The sequence below is a fragment of the Bactrocera oleae genome, chromosome 2 (genome assembly GCF_042242935.1).
Source record: "Bactrocera oleae isolate idBacOlea1 chromosome 2, idBacOlea1, whole genome shotgun sequence".
Classification (NCBI taxonomy): Eukaryota; Metazoa; Arthropoda; class Insecta; order Diptera; family Tephritidae; genus Bactrocera; species Bactrocera oleae.
The window spans coordinates 1010542-1028645 of NC_091536.1; the positions used below are offsets into that span (position 1 = coordinate 1010542).

Below are 18104 nucleotides of genomic sequence, written 5' to 3' on the forward strand. Positions count from 1 at the left end.
CATACATAATTCACCACTGTTGTCAATGAATCAGCCAGGTATGCACACAGCCAAACGCCTCTTCGATGCATGCATTTCATATGCACTCTCGCGTAAAAAGACATATACATATATATGTAAATATGTATCTGCAGATGTTTATGCATTTTCAAACACTGGCTGACGCAGATGCTTGGGAGAATGTACTAGGGTTCACCACATTGCTAGTCTCTCTTCACATTTGGGTTTTCTGTTCTTTTTGTTAGTGTTGATTTGTGCCTTTGTTATTACAATCCATTTGTTATGCTCGAATATTTTGCTTAGCTCTTGCTATTGTTGTTTCAGTGCCAACCCAAGGAAAGCCGGTTTGGAACGTAATTCAGATATAGATATTTTGGTGTTTGGGTCAGTGTGGTGTTTAAGTTTCTAGAGAATAGAAGTGTGATTGTTGGAGCGCTAACTTCAATTTAAAATACGTTTCTCTATCTTTAATTAAATTAAATTATTTATTCACATTGTCACTGCCTAGTACAATTTGTGTAAGAATGCAAGAAAAAAAATGCGATTAAAAAATGTGCATAACAGAAATAACGCATGAGAAAGAATCTTCGTGTTTTTAATACAACGTTGAGTAAATATTCAATACTACGAATCTTACATACTATGTATGCATACATATACTATTCTTGTGTGCTTGCAATGCAAGCAAAAGTACATGTGAATTGTTTGTTTGTGTTTGATTTGTGCAGCTGTGTGTGAGTTTCACCATTTTTGTGATTTGACGCATAGTGTTTATTACAAAATGTCCCGGGAAGAGGAAGAAGAGGAAGTTCGTTCGCTGCTTTTGCGGCATAAGGACCGGATAATGCTAGATTTGTGTGAAACGGACCTCTTGACAATCCTGGTTAAGAACGCTGTGTTAACGCAGTCCGAGGAAGATTTGCTTTTGAAAACACATTCTGCAGCATCTGCTCCGTCCAGTGGTCCACCTAACGCCGTTGTTATTAAAAGGAAATTAAGCACCGCTGTTAGCAGCGGCAGCGGTAGTAGCAGCAACACAGTTACTAGTTACGGTGATGGTGTGCTAGTTGAGGAAGGCTGCATCAGTACAGCTGGATGGAGTAGTAATAATTCTCGTAGTGCTAGTGTGATTGGCGACAACGCACCAAGTGATAATCGTTCTGTGACACCGTCACTTGTGAATATTAGTGAAACTGATGGCATCATTGGAACTAGTACCGACCAAAGTGAAAATAATTGTGATGAAGATTTGAAATTAAATTTAAATTCACTAAATGACGCTGACATATATCAGGAACAATCTACAAACTTAATAGAAATCATCGCTAAAGGTGGATTTGTTAAATTCAAGCAGTTCTGTTATGCAATCGACAATGAATGCCCGAAACTTATTGAGGATCTATTCAATGATAAGGAGAAATGTGGTAAGATACATGATCCGCTCACGGATTTGTAATCTTCGCATAAAAATAAGATGATTTAAAAAAAATTCATTTTTGAGGCCTCCTTAGTTGGGGGACCTAAACTATACATTTACCCTTGAACCTTACAAACGCATCTAAACTAGCTTTCAGTTATTATTTTCAGTAAAAGTTTTCAAAAGTCTACAAATTATTATCTTATGGAAAACCAAGAAACTTTTCGGCCCTATCGCCTTTTAGAAAATTATTAATATTCAATTCTAATTAAAACTTTTGACATATACTTTATGTGTTTACTAATATGCACATTTCCTACTTTTCTAATAAAAAAACAATTGGCACATTATTGTTAATAAAACAATAACAACTAAATAAGAATCACAAAAAGTCGACATTGATTACTGACGTTCAAATAAAAATTACTATAAACCGAAAGAAAAGAAAATCTGTTCTTATCCATATAAATACCCTGCATTGAAATTAACTAAGTGGTTTACTACTGATATAACTGCAACTCCAACTAGTCAGCCGAAAGTGTTAGTTCCACACGAGCCAGAAGTAAATAAAAACAAGCAATCAAAAACGTTAACTTCGGCTGCTCCGAAGCTATAATATCCTTCAAATGTGCATTTTCTATAGCATAAAATGTTATAAATATACATTTATTTTGATTTCGTTCGATCCGTTTCAATGACAGCTATATACTATAGTGGGCTGATCTAAACAATTTGTTAGGAGATTGTAACGTTGCCTTGGCCAATAATCAGTGCAAAATATAGTGAAGATAATTTTTCAAACGAAAATATTTGATTTTGATCAGTCAGAGTGTCTGACCGTTGTATGCTGTAGTAGTCCGATCTGAACAATACCTGCGGAGATTACTAACTTTGTGGCAAACTTAATATTACCCTGTTTAGGTTATAACAAGTGAGGATGTTTATAACAGTTTCGTAGAATTGCCTAATAAGCAGAATTTACTCGAAATAAATGCGATAAGTTTTCTCAAAAAAATAAAAATTTTGCAAAATGCTGACATTTCGTTTATAATACACTTGAATGTTAACGTAATGTTATCGATCCATATGCTGCTTTAAAGCGCCTGTGTACAAGTTTGAGTCAATTACACGAAAATAAGTTTTTTCCAAAATACGACAACGAGAATAGGACTGATTGTATGAAACTCCAATCTTAGTTTAACAGAAGTAGAAGTCATTTACATTTAATATTGTAGATGTAGCTGGGGAATATGTATAAATGTTTTCATTCACGTCGTTTCACTTTTACGAACAATATATATAATATATACAATAAACTAAGATATTAGGTTAAAATATATTTGATATTTAAATTTTTAACCTTAATATTGCAATCCGTCCTTACATGCATATGTATTCACTATTGTAATTAATTACAAAACTAATGAAAACAAATAACTATATTTTAAATTGATTTTTGTGAGATATTTTATAAGATAATAGAAAAAGCTGCTCTGGTAGAAAGTTTTGAAAAGGGGGGTGGCAAGAAAAGTTATCTAAGCATAAGTCGGTTTTTAATTTTTGCAAAGTATGTTAATCACACTCCTCGCTGAAGCTGATGTTGCTCCAATAGTTTTAGTTTTGTTTCCCTCGTCTCGCTTCGGTTATCTCTATTTCCGTTTTGCTTTATTTTCATAAATACATACATGTACCTTTGTAAATATGTAAGTATGTATGTATGAGGCAATATATATATATATACCATCCACGTATGTTGTACGCTTTTGCACACCTACACAGTTTTGTAGGCATGTATGAACACATAAAAAATTGCTCTCAAGTATGAATCATCAGAAAGCAAGTTTACAATTATTGTTTAGACATGGAAGTAGTTTTACACAAATTTTTATACTCTGGCAGCATGTTGCTACATTTCCATAACTAAGCCGCAAATTAAGATCTAATATAAAATCGTAATTTGATACAACGAATTGCAATAATGAGGGGCTTCTGTGGTTTAAAAAGAAGTTGGGCGTGGCCCGCCCCCTGATATCATGTTGATACCTTTTGCAACAGCATAGCAATAGGTGACGTCGGATGATAACCAAGCCCACTCCCCATATAACGGTTTTGCTAAAAACTACTAAAACTGCGATAACGAAATTCGTCAGAGACATTAAATTTTACGTTCGAGATATCACAAAAGGGCTTTACAGGAGCAGATGTCAAAATTGGACAATGGGCGTGACACCGCCCACATTTAGGTGAAATCACATATCTTTGAACCTGCTCCACCAATTTAAATCAAATTTAGTACATAGGATTATTTTGAAATTCCCTTGTAACATAACGTAACTTTAAATTACCTCTGATTTTTTCACTTTCTAGTTTACAAATCAAGCCATCTCAGGTCCAAAAATTGTCTAAATCGGGCATTAACTATTCAAGCCCCTAGATACCAGAAATGTGGCCCCAGAGCCTATAGCTGACTTTTTGCCGAAAATATCAGCCAATCTGTGAGATATATAATTGAAATTCGGGAAAAATGTTTGTTTTTTAATAAAAATATATCCTTGCGTCAAAAATGGGTTGAATTGGATCAATACATACCCCCATATACTTTATATAAAGATTTTCGAACTTAAAATTAAGTTCTTAAGTATACCTGAGCAATGTTAAAAATTAATACAATCAATCCTTCAATAATTTCGTCGAATAATGAATGTTGAATTCTTTCACAACATTTTTTAATATAAATTTATGCCAAAACCTGAAAGTATTTCCCCTCCTTTGATCTTTGCAAGTTGCAAGAGTATGAAATGTCCATTTACACCCGAACATAGCCCTTCTATATTTGTTATATATATACATATGTTACATGTACAGATATAAACCAAGGATGTTAGATGTACATATGTATATGAACCAAGGATTCAAACAATAATGACTTAAATTTTAAATTAAAAAGTTATTTTTATACTTCTGCAACTTGCTGCCACAGAGTATAAAAGTTTTGTTCACCTTATGATTGTTTGTATTACCTAGGGTTATATATTAATTACATATCTCGGAAACCAAATTTGCTTAGGATAAACGCCTTCAGCACACCTGCCGCCACTGTGAAAATGGATGATTTTGGATGATAACCTCGCGCATTCCACATATAACGGTTTTGTTAAAAAATACTAAAAGCGATATAGATGAAAAATTAACGCGTCAGAAACATAAAATTTTGCACCCGAGATAACAGTGGAGGGCTTTATAGAAGTCTCAGTTAAAATTTGACGATGGGCTTGGCATCGCCCATATTTAGTAGAAAACCGATATCTCGGGACCCAATCGACGATTTCAACCAAACATTATTCTGACATTCTTATGTCGGAGTGCGAAAGTGGGCGAAATCGGAACACACCTACTTATCATACGAGCATAACACAATTTTAAATTTCGTCTGATTCTTTCACTTTCTAGTATACAAATTAAGCACTAATGAATATATAGCCTTTGAATAGTACCAGCTTATAACCAAAAATTATCCAAATCGGACCAAAACTGTTCAAGCGCCAGGTATAGACCTCGGTTCATATTATGAATTGTTTAACGAAAATATCGGTCAATATATTATAGAAACTCAGGGAGAATCCTTATCTAATAATAATATGTAAGTGTGGTTGAATCGGTTCAATAATTCCCTTCGTCCCCATATACCTAATAGAAAAATTTTCGAACTTCCAAAATATTGGTCAATATGTGAGTTGTCTTATAAAATGAATGAGGGTGTTTTTCTAATAACAATGTATCTTTGTGCATAAAATGGATAAAATCGAGTAAATGATGAATAATGAAACTTAAAGGCAATCTGTTTTCCTGTTAATAATATGTGATAATGGCAAAAATAGAAGATAATATAAGATTCAATATATTATAGCCCTGATCTTTACTGTCCCCACATAATGATTTTCGACTTCTCACCTGTCTTTTGCCCGTTTAGGTTGATCAAAATGAGTGATATTTTAATCAATTTAAGTGAACAAGCTTTCTTAAAAATTATGTGGTTTAGTGGTCTGAACCAATTCTATTCATATTCAAATAATATGATTAGCTAAATTGAAAAGTATATATGAATTGACTCTAATAAAAGTGTCAATGGTTTTTCCATATTTTCTGAGATTGTGGATCCCCATTAATACAATCTTAAATAACGCATTAGGATGTACACACTGGGTGTATAATATCACTCTTAAATATCTAACAATTCAACATTTTAATATAAAAATATTTAAAAGTATTGTACTTATTTGAACTTAAATTTTAAGAATTTTGTAATGTAAAAAGTGTTACATGTAATTTTAACATGAAGCTTTGTTTAAAGGTTTACCTGGTATCAATTATACATACATACAATTGATATATGTGCATACATATATACACGAATTGTTTACACTATGTGTGTAAATATATAGGCACAGCCCTGTATATTTTAAGATCAATACTAATTAGAGCCAGTTCATACACAGATTCTTTTGTAACCCAACAGGTTTATTGTGGGCGAGGGGACGAAGAATTTAGTTCGAATATCATTTTATTTAAAACAAGAATTGTAACTAATTCAAGGATGTTTTAAAATAAAAAAAATTATGGAATAAAAAAATTATGGGTTTTTAATATTTAAAGTTCATTAAATTCCTGTTATAAATTTGGCCTTGAAAATATTAGTAGCGTGTCTTCTGGTGGATTAGGGAATTCCCGTCTTAAGTATTTCTTTGAAACTTTTAAACGGCTAGGTAATATGCATATTGTTCTACCACATTCATGGTAATTCATTGCAAGCAACATGTGAGACCATCATCCCCAAATGAAATACGCAACGCACTCTAAGTGTCGCGTAGCTGAACCACACAAACATTTGCGAAAATTGTATGAAAAGGAATGACAGAAAAACTCGATTTGAGTTGCTGAACTCTTTTTGTTTGTGCGAATGCACAGAGCGACACCAAAAGAGAATTTGCCGATAATGAGGGTCAAAAGAGTTCCCATGTAAACGCAGTATTAGTGAATTTTGCATTTAAATCTGTTTACACATTCATATGTAGATACGCACCCACTTATATAAATATATATATTATTATACATATGTATCTATACATATAATAGGCGAAAGTTTCCCAAAGTGTTGTATAATTTAAAATGAATAGGTTGAGCGCACTCACTTATAAACCATTTAAAGATATAAGTACACATATTTAAGTACATATGTATGTTTATGTGTATACGAGTACATTTAATCTACTCGTTAATAAGAGGAATACAAAGAGGAATGCAATTGTACCGAAATGAGAGGAAAATATGATATGCAAAGGTATTTGATTCGAGTGTACATACATATACATTCTTAGTTTCCATTTTTAAAGTATATCCTGTAGAGTGGTTACTAATTCGTTCTATGCCTACGATATAATACGATTTGTTTACCCCGGGCCATGGGATTTAGTTCCTTTTTCTTGCATTTTCAGAGGAAAATATGATATGCAAAGGTATTTGATTCGAGTGTACATACATATATATATCGCATTAGACCATTACAAAGAAGTCTGATGTTTGATTTTTTATGGGAAGTGTGCATGGCCATTATGCGATTTCACCCATTTTCACAGTGTGTAATTGGAATATTTGAGTAACCTCACATACCAAATTTAGTTGAAATTGGTTTAGTACTTCCTATGATATTTTATACCTCTTCCAATAAAGCCCATCACTAACCGTTATATGGGAAGTGGGCGTGGTTATTTTTTGATTTTACTCATTTTCATAGTGTATGAAGAGGTGCTTAGCTAGTTTGGTTGCTGTAGCTTCAGCGGTTTGGAAGATACATACTTGTATATACATTGAACATAACTCTTATATGGGAGGTGGGTGTGGTTATTATCTGATATTACCCATTTGTATGCAGAAGTGCTAAAAATACTTCTTCTCAGCATGTTTGATTGATATAATAATAATAATAATAATAATCCAACGATTACCCTCCTCCCGCCAACCGACGCAAGGGGCGCAATCCGTATACGTCGTAATGTTGACATCTAAAATTGTTCAGCTACAGAAAAAATTTCATGAGCTAAGATTTATAGTTACGATATAATAAATTGTTATGTTTTATTTATTATGAGAAAGTCTTTTTTAATTTTGAAAAGTGAGTTAGATAAGTCACATGTGCTGGAATGAGAATTAAAATCATGGCATATACGGCGGAATGGTTCGCTTAGTTCGAAATTTAATCTACAGGATTTTATAGAGTAAAGGTCTAAACAGCCTCCAAAAGTGAACCGGGATATTAATATTAATTTCAGACAGAAGAAAAGAACTGCAAACTGTTCCATTCAAGATTTTTACTAAGGTTATTATGCCAAGCATTTCCCTACGACTATAAAGTGTAGGTAGATTTATAATTTTAAACGGCTAGTATATGGAGGTAGACTTACCCTAGAATCCCATCGGAAATGCCCTAAGGCGAAACTGTTTTTGAACAGACTCTATCTTGTCAGAATGGATTTGGTAGCCAGGGTTCAATACAACAGAGCCATATTCCAATTTAGGTCTAACCAAAGTTGTAAAAAGTGTTTTGGTAATATACGGATCTCTAAACTCTTTAGACAAATGTTTAACAAAACTGAGGACAACTGAAATGAGGAAATTAACGGAGAAATTGAAAAAGTTTTATGGTCTGCGATGATAGCTTCCAAAAGTTTAGGTATAACTGATAGTTTTGCAATACCTCTATAGTTTTCAATGTTGGGCCCTTTCATGCAAAGGGATTATAAAAGACTGTTTCCATATTGAAGGAAATATGCCTCGTTTAAAAGAGGAATTAAACATCCTTGTCAAAGGCAAGTAAATATAATTGACACTATTTTTTAGGAAGGAGGGTATCATGTCTGGGCCGTAACTAAAAGATGGTTTTAACTTATTTAAATTAAGTACGACGTCTTCTTCAGAAATAATTGGAGCGTTAATTAAAGTATTCGGGCACAGCACATGTTGACAGGAAGAAGTTTTAAGACAAATTTTTGTAACATTTGATATCGATATTTTAACACATATGTAAATTAATCTATAGAAAAACAATCAAAGCAAATCGTCTAAGAATTTATTTAGTTTTATCTAAGTTTTTGTCTGGGTTTGATTTAAGAGTTATGTAGTTAAGTTTGAGATGACTTGAACTGTATAGAAAACTTTTAAATCTTTTTTTAATAATACTAAAATAGTGGGACTCAAATTAGAATTTGATATATGTTCATACATATAATATATACACAATATTTATGAATAAGTTCAAATTCATTTACATGCATATAATAAACTCGCATTGCCGTAAAATTGAAAAGCCCGTGGCCGTAAACTCATTAACAATTTAGTCACGCGTATCCCTCGTTTAGGTAAAACCAGGTGTACTGACATAGTAAAACATTGTATTCTTGCTTGTTAAAAATGAAAAAGAAGGAAATGTTTTGGTTGAAAGGTTGGTACTGAGTGGTATAAAATTATATACATATTTTTTAACAAATCTATGCTTTATACTGTTTTCGCTTGCTGCTATATTTAAAATTTCCTTTATTAATACTTGTGGATGGTATTACTATTGGTCATTGATGAGAATATTGTAAAAACGAAATAATACTAATTGAACTAAAAATGCGAAAATATAATGTACCAAGCTTAAAATCGATTTATAAAATTTATTAAATAATTAATCTTCAACTAGCCATTAGGATTGAAAATTCGAACCTTTTACTTGTTTGCACAAACAACGTTGCTCCTATCTTTATAAATCATGTGAAAAGGCCTCAAAGAAGCCTGTACACAACTCCTCTTACAAATCTTAGTTTCCATTTTTAAAGTATATCCTGTAGAGTGGTTACTAATTCGTTCTATGCCTACGATATAATACGATTTGTTTACCACGGGCCATGCGATTTAATTCCTTTTTCTTGCATTTCATTGCAAATATTTTCTGTATTAGTGCATATTTAATCGCAGTACTAATTAATAAATACGAGTAATTATGGTTGAAGGATAAGTGGGAGACTAATTCGAGCCCAACTGTAGCCTACAGTAGCCATTCATAATTTTTTGTAAACAATTTGTTAATTTCTTATTTATTTTTGCTGTTTAGATATTGAACACTTGCATTATACACTTGGAAATATACTTATATTATTATGGTATTATGTATTTTCAAACTTATACGGATTAATGTAAAATGTTCGTTAATCGGTAATTAGAATATCCTAGGGTGATATTTACACAAATGGTTTTTGCATAAAATTTAATAAAAACGGGGTATAAAAATAAAATTTTATTTACTGCGTTTACAAATGTTGAATATTATTTGCGGGTATATTGGACTCATATTGAGAAGCTTGTGACCAGCGTTTGCTGTGCTCGTGTCATTCACTTTCATGGGCTTGCCGGCGAATTGTATTTCAATTACAATTAATGCATGGCCATATTGTCATTCGTCGTTTTATATCATTGGTTTCTGTACTCCCTTTGTTGTAATACATAGTCGCTGCAATTCATTCATATATAATTGGTCGTTGTATTGTGTTGCAAGAGCAAAGAGCGACAATTGATTAACCTCGATTCATTTTCCGTTTAACAATATAATGCTTTTTTACAGAAAGTAAATCACATTATAGTCTCTTAAGTTTTTGAGTGTAATTCATTTATACATACATATAAATTGAGGGTTCCTCTTTACTAGAACTAGTCTAGCGGAAAACTGCACACAAGAAAAAATAAACTTTATTTTGATATCTATAGTTTGGTATCTTAATGGGGAAATTCACACTAATTCGGCACATCATAAGTTTCGTAATTTTTTTAAGTGTTTTAAAATTAAAGAACTGACATTAAAATTAGTCCTGTCATAAGTTCTGTTACAATTACAGGCCATTATAAAAAAGAAACTGTAATACAACTATAAACATACTGACACTTAAAACGCAATAACTTCACTTCCAATAGATGAAATGTCATGAAATTTTTACTGGAAGTCGATAAAGGATAGCAGATTCTAACGCATTAGTCGATATATAGATGGCGGTACTAGATTTTACTTTGTTACTTTTTTACTGTTTAGTTTGGAACGCACCTTGTACATTGAGCAGCTTGAATGGTCCGATTTTGACAAGTTTTAAGCTTAAGATGGCATACCTTAAAGGTACTTTTTGTGCAAAGTTCTACCCCGATATAATCATTGGTGCTTAATTTGCATATTGGAAAATGAAATAACCAAATAGAATTAAAAGTTATATTATACGAGAAATAGGCGTGGTTATAGTCTAATTCTACCCATTTCAACACAGGTCCCTACGGAATTTGGTTGAAATTAGTCAAGCTGGTCCGGGGATGTGTGATCTTGTACCATCCTTGATGGTTTCTCCTGTGGAAATTTGATGACATAGCTCCAATGGTTTGGGATATATATACATTAAACCTATTAGAAGTCGGGGCCACACCCACCTTTTAAACCACCGGTGTAATACGATTCGCAGTACCAAATTAGAGTTTTGTATCTTAGTTTGCGACTTAGTTATGGCATTTTATAATTTTTCGATCAATGGCGTTTTGTGGTCGTAGTAGTGGTCCGATTTCGCCCATCTACAATACCAACTTCCCTGGGCTGCCAAGGTACATACAGGCTTATATAGGCAAGGTAAGAAATTGCCTAGGGGCGGTATTTTGGTATTACTCGTTTGGGTATCTGATCACAGCGAAATCATTGGCAACAGCAAAGCCGATGAGTTAGCCAGAAGGGGCACCCTTGCCCCGCGCACTTTGGAATGGGAGCGAGTTGGATCTCCATTGACGTCTTTTGTTCTAGTACTGAATCAATCTTCAATAATTAACTTATATATTAAATATACTACAAATAATTTACTCCAAAAGTATACACATGTATGTAACACAACTATTAAATAGTTATTAACCATAAATTCTAATTATTTTCAGATGCGGTAGTTAATAACACCTCACCATGTGAAGATAAAATTCAAAAGGAATTGGAGCCAATCGATTATATAGACAAGTAAGCATTTCTTTGAAATACTAAATTTTTTTTTATAATTAAAAGCAACATATCGATTTTCATACATACATATGTAACTACTCGTATATACTAACAGTCACATAGCTCTTGAATGTCGAAAAAACTCTGCAATACCTCATATTTAATACTGTTTATTCGTATAATTATAAGAGAGATTCTTAATATGAATTGTTCCATTGAAATATTTATTCGCAGAAACCTTTTCTATTTTACTTTTGAACACCTTAATATACCGAACGCCTATACAATACATGATTTTATTATGTCGTCTTAAGCTACTCTTTTATATGAGTAAAACTATGTAATACATAGTATATAAATATTCATGAATATCATTTATAAATAATATGGCCTTTCCAAAACATTTCGAACTAAACATACAATGTAAACACACACGCATATGATTATGGGAATGAATTTATAATTTTTGTGAGGCATTATTACCATATTTTCACTGATAGACTTTCGTTTTTTGAATTGCAATAAAATAAAATTTCTTTTAGTAAATTGAAAAATAAAACGTCCCAAATTTCTATTATAGATATATTTTATATACCACTGCTTTGTTTGCGTAGAACTGAATTAGATACTTTGACTCCCTGTTCAATAAATTTTGTTGACACCTTTTCGCGTGCTAAACATTTGGCGCCACTGAAGCAGTTCTACTAAAACAAAAAAACGGTTATCTACCTAGACAGGAGAGTTGCATTACTTTTTACAATATGTTTCGTCCGAACATATCGGTCAATCCGGGATATTTAATATTACAAATTAGAGAAAATCTTAACAGCATGACTATCTCATTTGAGTTATCTAGATTGATTTATATATAAATATATAGGATACGATGCAAAATGTATCAAATATTATTGTAATTCATTCAGTTTCGTCGTACTGTAAATTGCGAGATTTTAAAATGTTGGGTAACACACGAATTTGGCCTTATCCCTATTCCTTACTCGTTTTCATTACGTTACCTAATCAAGCACTAAACACGTCAGAGACAATCAATTTTATCTCTGGGATGGTATAAGATGACTTTATAGGAACCGCGTTCAAAATTAGACAATGGGCGTGGCACCGTCCACTTATAGGTGAAAACGCATATCTTGGGATCTGCTTAACCGATTTCAGCCAAATAACATAACATTCTTCTCATATTTCTATGTTATAGTGCGAAAATGGGCGAAATCGGATTACAACCACGCCTATTTGCCATATAACACCATTTTAAATCCCATCTGATTATTTCACTTTCCACCATGCAAATCAAGCAACAATGATTGTCCCGGGGTAAACCTTTGCGTGAATAATGCGTTTAAAGTATGCCACCTTGTGACCAAAAATTGTCTAAATCGAACTAAAACTGTTCAAGCCCCTAGGTACTGAATATGTGGACCTCGGTGCCTATAGTTGACTTTTTACCGAAAATATCGGTTAATGTGTAAGATTATAATTTAAATTCATATATTAAAATAAATAAATGAAACTATCGATAATAGTATGTCTTTGTGTCAATATGTGAGTCATCTTAAGAAAATTAAGAGAGCGTATTTTTCTAATAATGGTGCATCATTGAGCATAGGATGGATAAAATCAAGTGAAAACTTTCCCTAGACCCCATATAACTAATATAAGGATTTGCCAACATCTAGTTGATTTTACTCCTTATATGTATATTGGTAATGGTAAGTAAAGTACTTTAATGAAACTCAGAGAACACCGTTTTCTGTTAATAATATGTAGTAATGCTATAGAAAAAATAGAAATGGAAAAAATTATTGTATGGCAATTTCCGACTTCCCACCTGTCTTTAACCCGTTTAGGTTGGTCAAAAAGTGTTATATTTTAGTGGACAAAATTTAGCTCCTTCGATTGAGTTAATGTCAGATATGTCTTAGATATGTCTTAGTTGACTATATAAAAGAGTAAGAACTCAGTTTGGATTTATTGTAATCATTTAAATCTATTTGCATTTAAATCTAATATATTATAGAATACATAGGCTGCAACTTAAAACTTAAATTAAGGGTTTTAATACTTAATGAAACATTTAAATCAGTTTTGGAGATATTAATATACATAGGTATGTTTCCGAAAGTAATGAAGCTGATAAAAAAACTTTGTTTCCAACGCCTTGGGGTTTTCGTGAACAAAAGTTCGACTATCGGCTAAGGTAGTTACTTTTATATTTATAATATTTAATTTAGTTTTCCTATGTACCTAATCTGTTATACTGTTAAGAAACAACCACAGTGTACATTTATGCTCTCTGTAACAATGTTTTCTCAGTTTGCGCTTCCGATGTCTGATGCTCACTGTCACCACACAATAGATCACCCATTTCCTCTCCCGCTTTACACGTTCATCTACAGACATGAGTAAATACGAAAATAAATTCATACATCACAGAGTTGATTTTATGTACAGACACACGCGCTGATATATATTTTAATTTTGGATGTAGCGTGTGGCTCTTTCTAAATATCTTTAGTTCGTAAGCAAGTGCCCATTGGGATATTTGTCCGACTTAGTTACTAGTAATTCTTCTAAAAGTTTAATCTCTCTGTGTAAAATGCATTTATATATATATATATATATATGCTTTTAGTCAATCGTGTAGTATAAAGTCCATGATAATACTCTATATATTTCGTCAAGCAAACGGGATTGTTTACGATCCGATCCGTGGAGTAGTTTGTGATCTAGTATAAAAATAAAATCATAATAAAATGTACTTACATACAAGTGTATGAATAAAATTTTCGCATGCAATTCATACAGCCTGTCACAGTGAACTCAATTATTTTTAGTGGACACTTATATGCTTACTGAAATATATACATTTATGCATTATATTAGATGAATGATTAAATACACTTTTCAAAACTAACCTAAATGAAGTTGAAAATATATTATCAGAGAATAAATAAAAAATAAGATAATACATTTTAACGAAATGCTTTGAAATAAATGTTACTGATCCCGTAAGGAAACGCTCCACTGATTATAGTGTGCGAATTATTAGTGAGATGGAATTGGTTGCTACGACTACAGTTTTTAAGATGTCATGGTGTTTCTAGGGATACGCTTTGACGCTTTCAATTTCGTATTTAAGATTCAGCTCTCAATGTAGTTATTTATTTATTTTTAATAATATTCTATAAAGGGAAATAATAATATCACATCCGATGTGATCAATAGAATATGATAGCAATGCCATCAAAAGTGTAAATAGCTTAATAAAATAAAAATACGCCGCACGGCATTTTACTGAAATGGCAAATGTAGATTATGAAGCACACAATTTTATATGTTATACTGTACCGGAGTGTTCTACCGACGACAGTTCCGATGAAACGCCTTATGACAGCATGGCCTCGCTAAGCTCACAAGATTTAACGACTGAAATTAAAATATATAACGACGGTATACAAAGACAAAAGTTATATCTGGAGCATAAGAAGAGAACATCACAATATCGTTCTTTCCTGATGTCATCGTCTCCGTCACAGCTTGGTTATTTTGTATCCTTTGCAACTAATACACCTTCACAACGAATACGTTATAGGTTAGATATATTCACAAATGTACTTATGTTATAAATGTATTAGGTTAACACAAACTATATTTAACTATTTTTAGTAATCTATATATCCGTTATGCAAATTGTTCTTTTACTTATAGAGAAAAGGAAAACGATCGCAATCGACTATCAGTTAGCTATGGTGATATAAATCACGATGTCGGTTCGTTGCCACGTGCTGCTCCACGTCGAATATCACTTATGAAAGAGCCTCCTCCGCCTCCACCACCAAAACCCACTCAACTTGCGTCAGTAAAAATCGTCTCGGCCACCCCACCTCTGCCTAGTAAATACGAGCAGTCTGATTATAATCTAATCCAGAAACTCGACTCGAATACCGGAACAACATCGACCACCCAATTTCAATTGCCGAATTTTTATGTAAACACTAGAGAGAGTTCAGAGAGCTATGCAATGGTCAGCAACAATAATAATTACTCATCGCTGCTATGTCACGGCAACTCAGCGTCCAGCCCTACTGGTGTACGAAAGCGTGAGAAACTTCTTCATCGGTTTAGTGACGCTGCCACATTGGGCCGGAAATTAAAGAAGAAAAAGAATACTAATAGAACGTGCCGTTCGATGACTGAAGCCATTGAGATGCTCGCCGATCCCGTCATAGAGGATGAATTCTTCGTAAGTATTACATATGCACACTCGTAGATAATAATACCCAGTAAGAACATGACGTGTTATTTTATTACTTAATATTATTTATAACTCTACAAATGGTAACAGTGAGAAGTTTGAAATAGTTCCATGTTTTTTGTTGATTTGAGAAAATACTTTTAAATATTTCTAATTATTCTAAAATAATATTTCAACCATGCCAAGCACTGTATCCACTTTCAACAAAAGACACGAAAGGTACGAGATAAATTAGTGAAATAAAAGCATTGATTTCTTGGGTGGGAAGTATTTGCTTACTAGGTGTGATGTTCTTTACTCGTGTAAGCCAGTAATTTTGATATTTACTTTTTAAAAGTGATTTATTTTTTAAAAGTGAAAGAGATCTGAAAATGCTTAAGTTGGTGCCGATTTTGATAAATTATAGTTTCACCTAATGCCTTCACTGAAATTATGCTTACACTGCTGCGTAAAACATTTGGTTTATGATAAAACTGGATGTACCCGGCTAGCCCTGCTGTGCTTCTTTTTATACTCTCAACATGTTGCTACATAATATAATAGTTTTTTTCACTTAACGGTTGTTTGTATCACCTAAAACTAATCGAGGTATATAGGGTGATACATTTTGAGGTTTTCTACTTTTTTTAAAGAAAAAAACACAGAAAATTTAAATTTAATAGGGAATGTTTATTATCATTCGAATGAACACTTTTTGGCATTTATTTTTTGAAGATTATTTCTTAAAAATGTTGGTCGGGACTACGTCTCAGATGGTCCATTCATTGAGTCCAATTTTCGATGACTCGTTCTAGCATTTCGATTGGTAACTGGCGAATGAGAGGCGTGATGTTTTGCTCCAAGGTCTGAATCAAACCGGGATTGTCCGCATAGACTTTAGGCTTTACATATTCCCATATGAGAAAGTCTAACGGTGTGATATCACACGATCTTGGTGACCAATCGACCGGCCAAAACCGTGAAATTATCTGCTCACCGAAGTGTTCTCTCAACAAATTAATTGATTGATCGATGTGTGGGAAGTGGCGCCGTCTTGTTGAAACAAGTCATCAGAAATGGGTCTCATCGCTGTGATTCCGTGCTGTGATTCGGACGTTCTGCGGGTACATTACGTAATAGCGTTTCATTTTTATATCTAGTAAGATATCTCAATAAGTCATGACTCTTAATTTGTTTTTTTTGCCAGCGGTGTGGGAACTTCCTGTTTATAATAATTTAATCAGTGAAAATTAGAAGCAGCAATATGAGTACTTTAGTTCACTTTTTATTACATTTATTACTAATCTAAAACTAGTCGAGATAGATATAGAGTAATATACAGACACGAGTATATAAATGAACAAAATCACAAGGCGATTTGAGTTCCTAGTGACTGTCTGTCCGTGCAAGCAATAACTTATTATATATATAGAAATAAAAATATATGGTTACACCCGAACGTAGCTCTTCCTTACTTGTTTTATTTGATAATTTTTAGTATTTCAAAAATACCTTGCAACTTGAGAGAGTATAAAATGTTCGGTTACACCTATTCTAGTTTCTATGAGTTTGTTAAGACCGAATTGACAAATCTAACCGAAACTCTTGTGTATGTGTGATCGTTCATCCCTTTCTTATGCATGGGGCTTATGAACGGTGTGTATTGGTTAGTTTCCACAGTAGTCGGTAGTCGTGATTTGGTCGGAAGTGGTCCCTTATACGAGTAGATTGTGTAATTAACAAATATATGGCGCAAACACTGTCAATTTCACGAATATTGTCGGTAAAACTCAGATCCGATACTTCTTAATTTGATTATTGATTTATTTAAACTAAGTATTTACCTCATTCTTAGTTTGTTGAAAAATTGCAGTAGGCTAAATTATGTAATTTATAAGTTATATATTCATTAAGATAATATGAACATTATCACATTAGTTAAAATACGATGATGGCATCGGGAAGGTCGGAGAATAGATATTGATGTAATGAATCACAGTTGATATATTATGGTCATATACTACTGCTAACGAATTAACTATTGCTGCGCCATTGATCGGCGATCAAAATCTCCATGAATGTGAGTAATGGGATAAGCAGCAGAGTAACCTCCCTCCATTAAATATGTTGTTAGTTTTGTTAACTTTTTATATGTATATAAAAATATAATCAATTGATTAGCTCGCTATACGCCCCTAATTTAACAGTCACATTCAGTCAGAAGAAATAAAAATTGTGTACAAGTATTTTAATAATTTTATTTGATTCACAAATATTTTAAATTTTTTTTTGGAAGACATAATCGGGAATTATTTTGATTGCAGTTATCATAGTCATAGCTTCATGCTACAAGATTCACCTTCGGTTTGAAGTACAAACTTTTCTAA

The 18104-nt window shown here is 32.7% G+C and overlaps 1 protein-coding gene across 9 annotated transcripts in view; it reads left to right on the forward strand.

The window, feature by feature from the left end:
- Nucleotides 1-272: 272 nt before the first annotated feature.
- The window catches only part of pyd (zonula occludens-like protein polychaetoid), a 47538-nt gene continuing 29706 nt past the window's right edge, over nt 273-18104 (forward strand). For 4 of the 9 annotated variants that reach the window (XR_004978795.2, XR_004978796.2, XM_014242083.3 and 1 more), the window contains exons 1-3: nt 277-1424; nt 11408-11483; nt 15192-15726. Coding sequence is in view for 7 of the 9 variants with exons in the window: in XM_014242083.3 (XP_014097558.2) it covers nt 782-1424; nt 11408-11483; nt 15192-15726 (1254 nt within the window). In the remaining 2 variants the exon portion in view is untranslated. Of the gene's footprint in view, nt 1425-11407; nt 11484-14692; nt 15076-15191; nt 15727-18104 lie in introns of those variants that run through there. The other 5 variants (XM_036373609.2, XM_014242043.3, XM_014242038.3 and 2 more) reach the window with 5 other exon arrangements.